Raw genomic sequence first — 14,722 nt, forward strand, 5'->3', positions numbered from 1 at the left:
CTTGACAGCGTCAGAGCGATCGATTCCACTCACGTGTTTTTTGAATCGAAACGTTTTTTTTGTATTCCTGATTTTTTGATAACTTTTATAAGATTAATTTCAAAGTATATTAATATGGAAAGCTTATTTAAATTTGTTCGAAAGAAAGAGGAGAAAGCTGAAGAACCCATAGAAGAGTTTCAAAATTTAGGTTATTTGTAGTAATTTAGTTAAATATTTTAATTTATTTCTGTAAAAACATAGTACATATATATGTGAAAATCTGAATATGTTTAAAAATTCTCTATTTTAATTTTTGTATATATTTTTGTAGCTCTGCACGAACGATTAACTGAAAAAGAGTTGACAAAATTATATAATTTATTTCAAAAAATACCGGACGGAAAAGCAACCTCGGAACAACTTCGTCGAATATTGGGCGAATTTGCTGGCTGTTATTTTACAGACGATCAATTTGAAACTTTATTTTCAAAGGTCAAATAACTAAATTATTTATTTTATTCTTGATGAGTTTTACGTGAAAATAATCGGTAATTTTCAGATCAATTCTAATCGTGATAATCTTGCATCGTGGGATGAATTTGTTTCGTATTTGTTGTTGGGCTTTCAAAATAATGACCCCTCTAATCAAAAAGAGACCATGCAGCAGCCAATAACAGGTCACCCAGTTGTTATTAACAGTCATCACCGTTTGCCTGTAATACGAATTCAATATTGTCCTACAGTAATGCCAGTAAGGAAAACTGTTTTTCTTATTATTATTATTTTTGCTGTGAACGACAATATTTTCGAAGTGAATATTTTCAGGACCGAACAACAAGTTATTCAGAAGGAAGTTACATAACATGCAGTAGAGATGGTACTTGTAACTGGTGGACTTTAGATATGGAAAAACATCGTAGTGCGAAATCGAAGAGCGGTTAGGACTCACATACTATAATAATACTAATTTATTAAATTTTAAGATTAAAAAGTTTTTTATATAATGGTTTTTTACATTTATTTTTGTAAAGTACAACCAAAGATCCATCCTACGTGGGTGTTGGATATGGTATGTCTGCCTGATTTGAACATTTTATGTACATCATCTACAGAAGGTGAATTGCGATTTTATGACACAACAGCGCGAAATTTTACGGTTCGTGTGGTTATTGATAGTCTTCCACATCCAATAAGTGCTATGTTCTATAGGTAATAGTTAACTTTATCCTACTTACAATTAATTATGTAAACCATTAATATTACTGTCGCATATTGATTCTTATATCATCTCCATATTTTTTATTTAAAATATACGTATTCTAATTAAAAATAATTTGCTCAATATAGGTTTTATCAGTCATTGGATTCAGAAAACACTTTAGTCACTGGCGATACCTCTGGAGCTGTAAGGATATTTCTATTTTCGCCAGTAATGCGTGGTCCCTTTCAGAACAGTCCCGGAAAATCTTTGCAAGTTGTGAGATACGAAACTTTGGCAAAAGTATGATAATGAATATTTTTATTTAGAAACAATTAAAACATGGCTAATATACTTCAAAGTCGGCAAAATCTATGTTTCTATCTTAGGGTGACTTTAAAGGCATGAGAGTTCTTGCTTTTCCAAATGTTCACGTCGACACAGTACGTCAAGTTGGCCTTTATGAACCCCTACATTGCTTCATCTCCTGCTGCGAATTACCAGCAGGACCTACTCTCGGGCCACCAGGATTGAGCATCAGCGATATAATGGGAGTAAAACCGCCTTATCAATTTCGTATGCCAAGAGGAGCCACTGTTTTCACTTTCGACGATGTCAGTCATATGCTGGTTACTGGAGGTTTAGATTGCATAATAAGATTATGGAATGTATTTGTTCCATCAAAACCAAACACAATGCTATCGGTATATACAACATTTTAAAAAATCCTACGAGAATATTCAATGCGCTTCTTACATAATTTATGTCATGAATATAGGGGCACCATGCTGGAATAATCATGGTAATCCTTCAGAACGACAAATTGTATTCAATGAGCAAGGATAAAGTTATTAAAGTATGGGATGTTCCTGCGCAAACAATCATGCAAGTAAGTGTACTACATTGTTAAAATTTTATATTAGAAATAATATTAGTATTTTCTCTGTTTTAGACTTACATAACACTATGTGCCGACATGGGGATAGAACATTGTTCTATGACAACACTATACAATCCGTTGACCAGGGAACTGATGGTGGGAGGTATGCGAATAGCAACTTTGCTTTTAGATCCTTTGTTGGATGAATCTGCTACAGATGGATACACTCATACGAAACCTGTCTCAATATGTTTATATAACAGTCTGTTCAAATATATTATAACTTGCGGACTTGATAGCTGCATTATCACTTGGGATCCTTGGATAGGTATAATAATTAACTAAAATAATCATTTGCTGCAATACGTCTATTTGATTATGATATTGGATGACACATTAATTTTAATTGTTATGTTGAGGTAAGCGCATTTGCCTGGTGAAAGGTGCTCATACAACTGTTGTTCATGGTGAAACAATAGTTGTTGAAATCACAGCAGCTACATTCGACCCACAACAACACATGTTATTGACTGGTGCAAGAAATGGAACCTTAAAAGTGAGTAAATTGTCTTTATTAATCTACATAGATATTTTTTTAATATTACTTTTAGGTTTGGAATTTCAATACCGGAATTTGCCTTCGTAACATGGCCATTGAAACTATGTGTGAAGTTACAGCAGTCTTTTGGATAACCGGCAGGTATAAAAAAATGATTAAAACGTGTATAAAGAATAAAATATAATAGTTTTTTTTTTCAGATTACTTGCTATTGGTTGGAATCGGCACGTGACAGAATTTGCAGACGAAGTTGCCGCAGCTGGGTCTAAGGAATGGGAGTTGCGGCATGCCGAAGACGTTCTTTGTGCAGCCACCAGAGCTGGTCAGGCTCTCGCTACCAGTTCGTACAGCGGCGAGCTAATATTTTGGCGGCTCGAGACTGGACAAGCATATAGGTACAACTATATTTTATTAAATATCTAAAATATAAGTATATTGTGATTCAGCATTCTTATTTTTGAAGACGGTACAATGTTGCAAATCCGACTGGACGTATAAAACTTGTGTATATGCCTCCTGAGGTGTCTCAGTCGATGACAGCAGATGCGGGTGCTACTGGAGCAAAACGCGAACAAAGTGCTAAACGAGGAGTAAAGAATCAAACTTCAAGTATTTTGAAAGTACATGGATCAACAGCCCCTGGTGACGAGAAACGACATAAAAACAGACAATCTTTCAGTGCATATAAACGCATCAGGTAATCGATATTAGATTTTTATATTTAAATTTCTTTTTTTACTAATAATTTTTTATAGTGTAATTGGCCATGATACTGCTCCAGAAGTTATGACCGGGGCAAAAAAAACACAAGAGTCCAAATACGCAAGAAAAATCTCTGTAGTGAAAATGCCTAAAGCAATACAGCACCATAAGTCTTTATCTGTGCACGCGATGGTATTTTTAGAAGCAAGACCTATGCATCCAGACATAGGTATTTTCATATATAATTTTATTTTATATTTATAATGTATTTAATATTTATATTTAATATTTTCTAGGATCAATGTTATTATCAGTGGAAAATGGCTCTGTACAAATGTGGTCACACCATCCAACTGGTGGTTTCAAGACTTCTTTTAATGCTATACATTCGGCAGGTTTGTTTTTTAACTCAATAATTTAATACGAATTAATTTTGTACGTCATAATATATTATATTTTCAGGTGACTATGTGGCTTGTATGACTACAGATCCTGACAATGATTTTCTATTTACTGGTACTACAATGGGGCAATTAAAAATATGGTTGATGACGAACTACGGGTATGTATATATTATTTGATATCGTTATAAAAATTATATATCATTTTTATTTATCAATTATTTTGTCCAATTTTTAAAGTCTGAGTATTTTTTCTATTTTATGAAAATGAATAAATATGATTTTTTTCATAATATATCGCATAAAACATAACTTTTTGATTAGATTGATCGCGTGTTTCAGGATGAGACAATTTTAGAATATACTTAAAGATTATGATTTTCAGTAAGATCGAGGGAAAGCACGCGATCACGACAAACGACGTACAGTTGTCTTCGTCTAGTTATAAAAATCATAATATTCAGTCAATTCGTGACTTCGTATTTTATGCTTTAGTATACTTTGGGTCTTTGCGCTACATTACATGTAGTAATAGAAAATGTACGCAGAAATTAAATGATTTTATAAAATGCTTATAATTATTTTGTTTAATTTTTTAAAATAATAATTATTTATTTCGCAGCTACTTCAATAAAGAGTCTCCTCCAAAAAGAGTCAGTGTACCTTTATTGCGATTGAAATTTCCATTTTTGTGGCGTGATCGCCTGGAAGGACGTGCCAAGAGAAGTATCAGATTGCAACCGTTGCCTTTGCTGGTTAATTCTTTTCAAGCCCACAAAAGCACGTTACTGTGTTGTGTATATATGCCGGAACACCAAATTATTATTACGTATGATTATTTAATAATATAAAAATAAAGAATAATTCAAACTATCGATATATTCAGATGAAAATATCTAATAAATCCGAAAAACAGCGGAAGGATGCAACTCGCGTGAAAATGATTTGAACTTATTATTTTATTACTTCCCGACTTTTATTATTGTCAATTGTAATTCTTCAGCAAATAATATGTGAATTATTTATAGAAATATAAATCATTACTCTACTTTCAGATCAAGTAGCGATCGAAGTGTAAGACTTTGGGCTTTGGCTGGACGGTACATCAATACCTTGGGAACGTGTAAACCTTGGACTCCAATCCCAGAAGTTGGTCCCTTACCCGATCAATTTCCCTTCAGGCTTCCAGCAGATATTAAACGTAGTGGAAGCTTTACTACTTTGAAGGTAATTGAATTAAAACAACGTATTAAATATCTAAAGCACTATATGCGCCTGAATATAATTATATTTTTGTTTCTCATTAGGTGTTGAGAGGTGGCAAAGGTGAATTCGATATGGAATATGAGTCCTCAATACGCAGAAAAGATGTGAATTTGAAACAAGATGAGTTAGTCAAGAGGCGTATTTATGGAAAGCCCTTGCAAGAACCAATACTAGGAAGTCATTTCCAATTGCCAAGACGAGGAGAACTACGCAACAAACCTATTTTGGATACTTCTTTACCTTACGTCTGTTTTAAAATGATTAACGTATTGTTTATATTTTATTCAATGGCAATTTATTAAATTCTTCTTACAGATACCAGTGTATAGTCACTTAGAAATCCATGAGCCGAGACATAGACTTCGTCCTCCAACTCCAGAAGTAATTATAACATGGAGAAACCAACGGAATAAAGAAATGTTGCAGGCCCAAGCAGAGGCAGAAGGTACCAATGTGCAAATTGAAGATGATGTCGAAGGCAATCAACATATTGGTAACGATTGATGTCAGATATTTTTATTTTTGTCTATCATTCTTTATCAACTGTATTATCTCAAATATCGAACATTTTATTGTGGCGGTTTAATAACAAAGAAAAAACGCAGTCTGTAAATAGAAAATAGTATTTGGATTTTATAAATCTATTGCAATAGTTAAAATAAAACTTATATCGAATATTTTTAATTATATCAAGTGTTTAATAATTTTTTTATATATTTGTGGTTTCTTCATAAATCAGTATACTAATATTTTTTCACAAATCGCACATTTTTTATATGAATAAAATAATACGACTGACATGGATTTTACAATATTTTATTAAAAGATTCTATTTTTCGTTTTTCATAATTTTCGATTTAATTAAATACTTTTATAGATATAAAACATATAAATAACACTATATAACAATTATAACAATATATAAATCGATCTATATTTTTACAAATCATACCTACGTATATTACATGCAATGAGCACCACTCTATAGAACTACAATCATATAAAATAAATGCTAGCAAACAAATTCCATTACTCAAAATATATTTCTTCAATCATCATCTAATAACAGATGACCAGCATCCACAATAAGAGCGACTAATCTTCTCTCTTTGCTGTTCTCATCTGAAAAGCAGCGTAAGGCATGGGTAGCTATAATCATCACAGATGCTTTATTTTCAATTGTAATTGGGTCTTTTATCTGAAACAAAATGTATTTACACTATTTTACCTTCTGATATTGTGGTAATGCAAAGTTGTAATCTTACCTCTAAAGTATCTAAATACGACGTTAAAATCGGCCCTAATGCGGCAACCTCTATTCGTTTTTCAGGGATTTTTTCTAACCATAATCGCAATTGTTTTCCTGCAACATCTAACAGTTCTGGGCCAAGATTATCAATATTGGCAAGGGTACCCAGCATGTCTTCAGCTAATCCATCAAAACCACGTCGAAATAATTCTAAAACTTGATGTCTAACTAAAATATCTTGCTCTATGCTCCAAAGTGCTCCTAAATCTTTAATTTTTTCCATCCAGGAAAAAGCATCGCTTGAATATATAGTACCATTGTCGTTCTTATGGATTAAATCGATAGAAGCCGATATTATTTTCGTTAAAAAGGATATTCTTGCGTTTAACACTTTTTGGTCGGGCGCGTGCGCTGGTAATTGTGGTCTGGTATTCAAGTCAACAAAAAATGATTGTTGACCAAAATTATCGAACAAATGCACTAACGGTTTCATAAATCTTACTGTATTAAAATATGTTAACATGTGCATTGTTGAAGCGAGTTCATAATGTAACAGAAGCAATTCGTAATTGGATTTTGTCTGTTGCATAGCAAGCTGAGACAATGAAGGTGATGAATTATCTTCCCACAAGTCTTCGTATTTCAAAGGTTCTCTTACTGTATCATAGCACTTTTGTATACTTCTCATAAATATCGCTATAAATTCAATGGTTATTGCCAGAAACTCTATAACCTGTCCATCGTTTAGGCCAGTTTCTTGTTTGCATAATCTGTCTTTGGGTAATTTTCCAGCTTTGTTTAACATTCGGCAAACTGCCTCAAATACAGAACGTATGTGCATACACCACATCAATGCACAAACTCCATGTTTAAGATGAACATTACACAGGCAATCAAGGCATTGCACAGCCGATTTTAAAGATCTAATGTCATCTAAATTTTTTTTCCAATTCTCTGAATACTCCCAGGCCATATTTGACAAAATTACCACAGCCTGCAAACTAAAAGGAAACTGTTTATGCAATAAATTATATTGTTCGAATATAGGTTTTATGGGTTCTATTGTATCATCATTAGGCACAACTTCTTCGACAGGAGATTTCTCTGGTGTACTGGCTATTTTCACGCTTTGTAGATGGATCAATTCGTTATCAACAATTTCTTGTGGATTAACACCGTAACTAGCTAGCCATTTAGACACTAATTCCGAAACTATACCTTTGCCTCCCATTAATACAAACTTAAGGCTAATATCAATGCCTTCATAATTCAATTTAGTCAAGATAGGTTGATCGTATGCGATATTTTTCATATTTAACACTATGTTCAATAAAGAAATATCTTCTAATTTCCTATCAATAATGACCATTTACAATTATCAGCAGATACGCGTTCCCAAATCTCTTCGCAAGCTTCCTCATCGCGCATAAGTTCTTTATCTCGTTCAACTCGTTGTGCAATGTGCCTGCATAAAATCGCTGCCATAAGCCCTTTAAAAGGACATGGACTCTCAATCAATATTTCTCTTACATTTTCCCACCACGGAGATATTTCATTATATTCAGTGCAAATGTTATCAAAACCGGTCAATTTACAAATTTCGTATAAAATTTCACCAAATTTTTTCATATCATGTTCTAAGTTCATATTTTGTGTTAGAGGCCGATTTAACCAAAATATTAACAATAGTTTAACAAAGTAGTCTGTTGGAATATGACTACAATTTGCTTTATCTACCCATTCTTCTAACGTTAAGTTGGTCGATATGAATTTATTAAATATAGTTTCTGCTATATTGTAAGTAATTTCGGAATTATGTGCAATTGGTTGTACTCTCACAGAGCAATCAAATGCACTAATGTAAATAGAAAATGTAGGCTTTTTGTCTTCTTTAAATGTTACTTTTGATTGCACGACTTTGTTGTCTTTATTTATTGTCAAGTTGAGTAACTCTTGCAAATGTTTTAAATCTCGTTCTGAAAGTTGTAAATTGGAATCAATCTGCTTAATAGCTTCTTCATTACTTTCAATTTCAATTTTATCATTTTCTGAATTTAAAGGATTTTCTTCACAATTTGTAGCATAAATGTAAAATTCAGTCAAATGCTTTAAATTTGTACATTTTTGACAAAATTGTTCTTCATCTTCGCTAGGCTTTTCTGGCAAAATTTCTAGAAGTGCTTGTAATAATACATTTTCAGATATATGTCTATTACCAACTAACATGTCAATAAATTGAGCCTTGATTTCTACTGTTCTTAATTCTTTAATAGTGCCCAAAATTTCTTCTGACAATTTATCTTGATCAAAATTACCAGATTTAATAAATGCTTTCAAATGGCGAAACAGATGGATATCTCGTGCTCTCTTTGAATCCTTGTCAGCAATAGCAAAATGAAACGGAACATTAAATTCTTTGAGTGTTCCATCTGGATCCATAAAAATACAAGAGTATTTAGTTTGTTGTTTCAATTTACTTCCTTTATTATAATTCATGTAAAACAATCGCCCATGTTTAAGTGCTGAGAAAGATGCTACTTTTGGACCCTGCTGCAAAGCCCAAATTTCAATAAGGCCCTTCTTAGGAAGGTATATAATTAAGAATAATGCGTATCTGGCTTGGCGCCTATCATGTCGTCTGCTTTTACACTCTGGATCTAGTACATTAAGAAAAGCACATTGGGAATCCCTATAGCCTTTCCACATACGCAACACAATGCCCAATTGGTTATCGATTAAACTTACACGTCCAAGAGAATCAGTAATGACGGAAAATTGCTTATCTGGAGATAAGATTATTGATTCTGCTCTCCGATGAAAGTCACATAAACCAAAACGGCAAGTCATGGCTTCAGCAGGGATAGGTGGTTGTTCAACTGGCTCAGCACTAGTGCGGCTCCCAGTTAACCAACTCCTGGAAGGTAAATATTATTTTTATTGATAAATTAATAATGTTTACATTAACATAAACAATGTGATCATTTATGAAAGCAATATATAATGTTTATAAATAATAAATATATATTTACGGAAGAGCTGATTTTAATTTGCTGGCTACTGCTTTAGCCATGTCGCTAAAAATGGGCTGTGAGCCGCCTTCCATAGCATACTGAAAACCAAGATAAGGCCTTGCACCTGCAGTTAAAACTAAAGTATTTTTTGGAGCTGCTGATCTATATCTTGAATGAAATCCACCAACAATTGAAGCAGTGAGAAGATGATTATATACATTTGCAGATGTCAATCCAACAACTACACTATCAACTAACTGACCTTGATCACTAAAACCCCATTTTCGAAGTGATAATGATGAATCAGTAAGAAGATTCGGTTCAGTAAAGGTTCCTTGGGCTATAAAACAATATGCCTTCAAAATATATGCAGATATATCAATAATCTATTTATTTCTAAATACTAACCTCTAGCCAATTCCTGTCTATTATTGCAAAGAATTTGAAATAAAACATTTGCGTTGATAACTGAAACATTGCTTTGATATGTAATGTACAATTCATCCTCTAATAAATTTTCATTGTGGGTTCTTCTACTACTACTAGAAATAGTACTGCAGGTAGATTTTATGTGCATAACAGGTTCATCGTGAAACCTCACACTTAATAACAAACCCATATTTTCAGTGAAAAATTTACAATAACCCGTTGCAAAACCAACAATTATACAAGTCCAATCTGTACCAACCTATAATAGAACAATTTATTAATATCTATTGAAAAAAGCGCCTTGCGCAATGTAATTATCATTATTTACTTGCGATTCTTTTCCTAAATCTGTTAATGGTAAGGCCATCACTGCTGTAATTGGGTACACTGGATCTAATTGATTTGACCAGCTTACAGAATATATATTTTGAGAATCGATTGAGTCCCATCGTGAAGTAAGTATAGTTAAAGTTATATCATAAGCTATAATTATTATCTCTTGCGTAGGTGATATTGAAATTAGGCTATTATTCAACCAGTCTTCAGCATCTTGAAATATTGAAAAGAATAACATTTATAGGTATACAAAAAATAAAATATAATATTTAATAATTGTTCAGTCACAAATTATCGCTTTTGTTATTTGTATACTTATTCACATACATTTATCAGGCAGATGCAAACTTCTTAAAACATTTTGAACACTAGTAAATTTTGCAATTGGCAAAATTTCGCAAGACATTTTGCTAAATTTATTTCACCATGCACATAACTATTATTTAAAATATTTTACTATTTTTATTATTACTAATATTTAATAAATTATTCAAGATTGCTTACAAATGTCAAAGTGACAGTTGCTGTTTTTATTTATCTCTTGTACAGCACCATCTATCTTCGACTTTTCAAAATTAGTTTTGACACATGTCGATATAGCAGGTTACACGTGTAATTTACATAAAATTGGTTGTGTCAAAATGATTTGTTTATAATTAATAAAATTGTTAATTTCTAATTAAATAAATAACATGTCATGGCCAAGCAAATTGATTTGGATCAAGAATACCAAGCATGGCAATCGTGCCATTATTGTCCCTTGCACAATTTCAAAACTCCACCAGATTTCATAAGGTTAGCCCTTTATTTTTATTCTTGCATAATATTTATTATATATTTCATTTCGGTTAATACTATACTAAATACCTTATTCTTTGTAGTTTTGCTTCAAAACTTTATACTTTATAGTTCATTCTATAATTTACTATTAATTTAAATCTATTTCATATGATGTAATCCTAAATTTATTATATTTTAGACATTTGAGGGAAAGACATTGTTCAAAAGAAGGTGGCTCATATGTCTGTAGATATGGTTACAATGGTGTATGCCCCTCATTACCTCTCGATGGGGTAAGCGATAGAGATTATGAAACACATATCTCTAGACATCATGTTGCTCCAATTACTAAGAATCAGGAACAATGGTCAGTTTATTCAGCAGCACAGAATTTACCTGCAGTACTTAATGATCCTAACAAAGGTAAACAAGCAACATTTTTTACTAAGATATGGGGTGATGCATTTGTTGAAACTGCTGAGATACCCAAATGTCCTTATTTACCTATAATAACATGGGATAATTTTGAGCCATATATCAGGAAAGTGGGACGAAGACTGCAAAAGCATTCCAAATTAATGAATTCAAAATTAGAGACAACTTTGAAAGTTAAAAGCCAAAATTCTGAGCTTTCAGTGTTTAAATTAAAGGATATTCCAGATATTTTTCTCAAGCCGGATCTGAAACTAAATGAAGCTACTACTTTTAATACTATATATCCAAACATTGTAGATGCTCCTGACAATGCAAGTCGATCAGGGCGTCTATTACAAGAAAAATTAAGTCATTATCTAGATGTTGTTGAAGTGCAAATTGCCCAACAAGTTTCACAGAAGTCTTATGCATTTTTTCATGCTATGACTTCTCATGATGCAATGATGGAACAGATGAACCATGCTGAAGCAAATGTGCGGGCAATACGCAGTAAAATTCAAAACATAGATGCTACACTAGTCAAAGATTCATTAAAAATACTAAGCTTTGAAAGATCTCGTTGTAATCATTCCTCAGTGTTAGAAAAACTTAAATTAATGTCAACAGTTCATCAAACTCAACCTATGATACAATTGCTCCTAAGTACACCAGACTATGTAGCTGCATTAGATTTAATTTCTACTACTCAAGAAATTTTATCCCAAGAATTAGCTGGAGTTCATTCATTCAGACATTTGCCTTCCCAGCTTACTGAAATGGAAAGGTTGATTGACAAAATATTGAGCACAGAATTTGAAAAATATGCAGCTGCTGATTTAAATAGGCCATTAACAGAGTTTAACACTTCAATGATAGACTCAGATAAATTAATATCTACGATTTCAGGATTACTGAGACAGAAAAATTTTACATTTATTGATGCATACAAAGAAGAAGCTATAACTACTGTTAAAGCAATTGTAAAACAGATGGTTATTGAAATAATAGCATCTAGTGATGCAGAAATATGTCTCACTGGTTCAGGTGAGCAACAGGTACAAACATTGTCATTAAGCGAATGGTTAGCATTATTAGAAACAGCAACATTAACATTAGAAAGACTAGTATTAAGGGTAAAAGCTGTGCATGATGTTATGTTTCACACTGCTTGCTCTAGTACAGAAAAGCAACATGATCCAGATGATAGCTTAGATTTCTCTGAAAGTGAAACCTTTTTGAATAAATCAGAATTTGAAACAGTAGAAAAAAAATTAAGCGATTTATTAAATGCAGTCTGTGACTATTGTCATGAAAGATGTGCAAATTTAGTAACCAATCAAAGCCTAGACAAGAGTACTGTTACAATAAGACAGATTGCCAGATTGTCAGAAATTGTTACGACCTTTACTCAGCAATGTGAACAAATTTGTGGCAAGGAGTGCATTGCTTTGAAAGCAGCCTTTAAGGCCCAGGCTTCAAGATATGTACAAAAATTCCATACGGATAAGAAGGCTAAATTGGCTCTGCTTTTAGATAGTGAGCAATGGAAACAAGCCGAAGTTCCTTCTGAATTCCAGGTAATAATAATAAAGTATTTTCTCTGGTCAGATATCTTATGCACATCAGATTTAGTAGATATTGATTGGAAGTTACTCTTTTTTAAGCAATAAATAAAAGTTTCAAGTTAATTAATTGCAAAACTGGTATCAAATTTCAGACACTAATAGATGGTATATCAAGTACAGGATCTTTTGCTCATGTAAATCCTTTAAGTGCGTTGAGCAATGGTGGTGGAGGTAGCAGCGGAAGGTCAACACCAACCTCAGAACCTTCTAAACCAGCACCAGTATTACAGGCAAGATACTGTTTATGAATTTATGCTCTTGCTTGTGCAATTTTATTAAATTTTTGTTAATAAAAATAAATTAATTTGTATTGCAAAGCAAAAGCGTTAAAAGTTTTATACCCAAAACTATTTAATAAGTCATTAAATTATCTCTCTTAACTTGTTAATTTTGACTTTATTTAAGGTGGCGGGAGAACCTTTTGCTGTGGTAGGCACAGTATTGCTTCTTGTACAGATAATAAGTGAATATTGTCGTAGTTCAGAACGTCTGGCTCCAATGATGTCTCAGCAATACAGCAGGAATTTGTCTGAATTACTTCGAAGCTTTAATTCTAGATGTTGTCAACTGGTCTTGGGAGCCGGTGAGTTTAATTTTTTTATCGCGGTTTATTGCGTCATAGTATTTGATACCAACATATGTTTTTAAATATCATGTCAACAAAATAGGTGCAATACATGTTGCTGGTTTAAAAACAATTACAAGTTCCAACTTGGCGCTTGTGTCAAGGGCACTCCAACTTATATTATGGTTACTTCCGTACGTCCGGGAACATTTTCGGCCCCACACGGACGTCTCCTGGTGTGCGGCCGTCGAACGTGATCTAATTAGTCATGTGCAGGAAATTTCTGATAAGATCCAGGCTATAGTATCAAAAGTTATTGGTGATCAATTGATCTTATGGGATGCCAGACCACCTATACCATCCAAACCATTTAGAAAAATATCTTTGCATCTCGTCAAACTTCATGAAGCAATCGCACCGATTTTACCTCGCGCACAAATCCATAGGTAATAAAAATCACATCTCTGAAAATGTTATAAATATTTACAGTACTCTGATATGGCCATTTATAAAAATTTAATTTTTCAGATTATATAGAACAGTACATAGAAATTTTAAAGATAAACTTAGGGACCAGTTGTTACGTAACAATATTACAAATGATGGAAGTCCGCAACACGGTGTAGTTACTTCAGAATTGATGTTTTATTTAGAAACATTGAGAACGTTAAAAGCTATATCTGAAGAAGAATTGGCTGATGGTGCAATGGATGATATATGGTTGCAATAATCTGTGATCTGTGATTTGACAGAATAAAGATGTGAAAGTGCAAGTGTAAGAGTATACAAATGCTCTCAGCTCTGGCAGCTTTTTTGTCTGGCTATGAATTATTCAAGAGCATAAATTATTATTTGTTTTACCGAATTATTTTGAGTATATCTCTATAATAATTTTATTTAACTATTGTATATATTTAATGTTTATAATCTTCCAAACAATCTATCCATTGCTGCCACTCTGGTTTTATTACCAGTTTGTCTCCTCCTCATTTACTCATCGAGTGATAATAATACATACATACATAAGTTGAGAGAGTGAGACTGAGGATTCTGTAAAATCTAAATTTAAATACTTTATGCACATTTCGAATGCATTATTTTAAATAAATAATATATTAAATATTTACAGATAATTCTTTATGTATTTTCATATATGTGCAATATGTATAAATTTGTGTGGTGATTTGCCATGTTTTTGACCAAATTTTGATGGAATTATTTATGAACTGATGTAAATTATTATGATTTTATTTGTATATACAGTAAATATAAATTAGTAAGATTTGACTTGCTAGTTCTTTAATGAATTTTTATCTTCATATTTC

The 14,722-nt window shown here is 32.5% G+C and overlaps 3 protein-coding genes across 3 annotated transcripts; 2 read left to right on the plus strand and 1 right to left on the minus strand.

Moving 5' to 3' along the window:
• The first annotated feature begins 114 nt into the window (after nt 1-114).
• Nucleotides 115-5,508, plus strand: LOC113365896 (WD repeat-containing protein on Y chromosome-like). Its single transcript, XM_026607436.1, has 20 exons — nt 115-190; nt 314-474; nt 542-733; nt 808-919; nt 1,014-1,191; nt 1,330-1,483; nt 1,570-1,884; nt 1,959-2,069; nt 2,133-2,388; nt 2,480-2,616; nt 2,672-2,760; nt 2,820-3,014; nt 3,083-3,316; nt 3,375-3,550; nt 3,618-3,716; nt 3,784-3,887; nt 4,361-4,551; nt 4,778-4,949; nt 5,030-5,233; nt 5,304-5,508. Exons 1-20 carry the CDS (start codon nt 115-117, stop codon nt 5,490-5,492), a joined length of 3,345 nt encoding a protein of 1,114 aa, XP_026463221.1. The 3' UTR covers nt 5,493-5,508.
• Nucleotides 5,509-5,927: 419 nt separating this feature from the next.
• Nucleotides 5,928-10,125, minus strand: LOC113366734 (rab3 GTPase-activating protein regulatory subunit). Its single transcript, XM_026608391.1, is given in 6 exon segments — nt 5,928-6,186; nt 6,254-7,584; nt 7,587-9,151; nt 9,267-9,588; nt 9,657-9,936; nt 10,006-10,125. Coding segments are annotated over 6 exon segments (3,687 nt in total). The 5' UTR covers nt 10,045-10,125; the 3' UTR covers nt 5,928-6,036.
• Nucleotides 10,126-10,640: 515 nt separating this feature from the next.
• LOC113366022 (vacuolar protein sorting-associated protein 54) lies at nt 10,641-14,404 on the plus strand. Its single transcript, XM_026607571.1, has 6 exons — nt 10,641-10,808; nt 10,993-12,784; nt 12,925-13,062; nt 13,238-13,415; nt 13,501-13,843; nt 13,926-14,404. The coding sequence occupies exons 1-6, from the start codon at nt 10,711-10,713 to the stop codon at nt 14,125-14,127; spliced, it is 2,751 nt and encodes a 916-aa protein (XP_026463356.1). The 5' UTR covers nt 10,641-10,710; the 3' UTR covers nt 14,128-14,404.
• The last annotated feature ends 318 nt before the right edge of the window (nt 14,405-14,722 follow it).

Source organism: Ctenocephalides felis, unplaced genomic scaffold (assembly GCF_003426905.1).
Source record: "Ctenocephalides felis isolate EL2017-DRISC unplaced genomic scaffold, ASM342690v1 CF-g0.4_SCAFFOLD_01170, whole genome shotgun sequence".
NCBI lineage: Eukaryota > Metazoa > Arthropoda > Insecta > Siphonaptera > Pulicidae > Ctenocephalides > Ctenocephalides felis.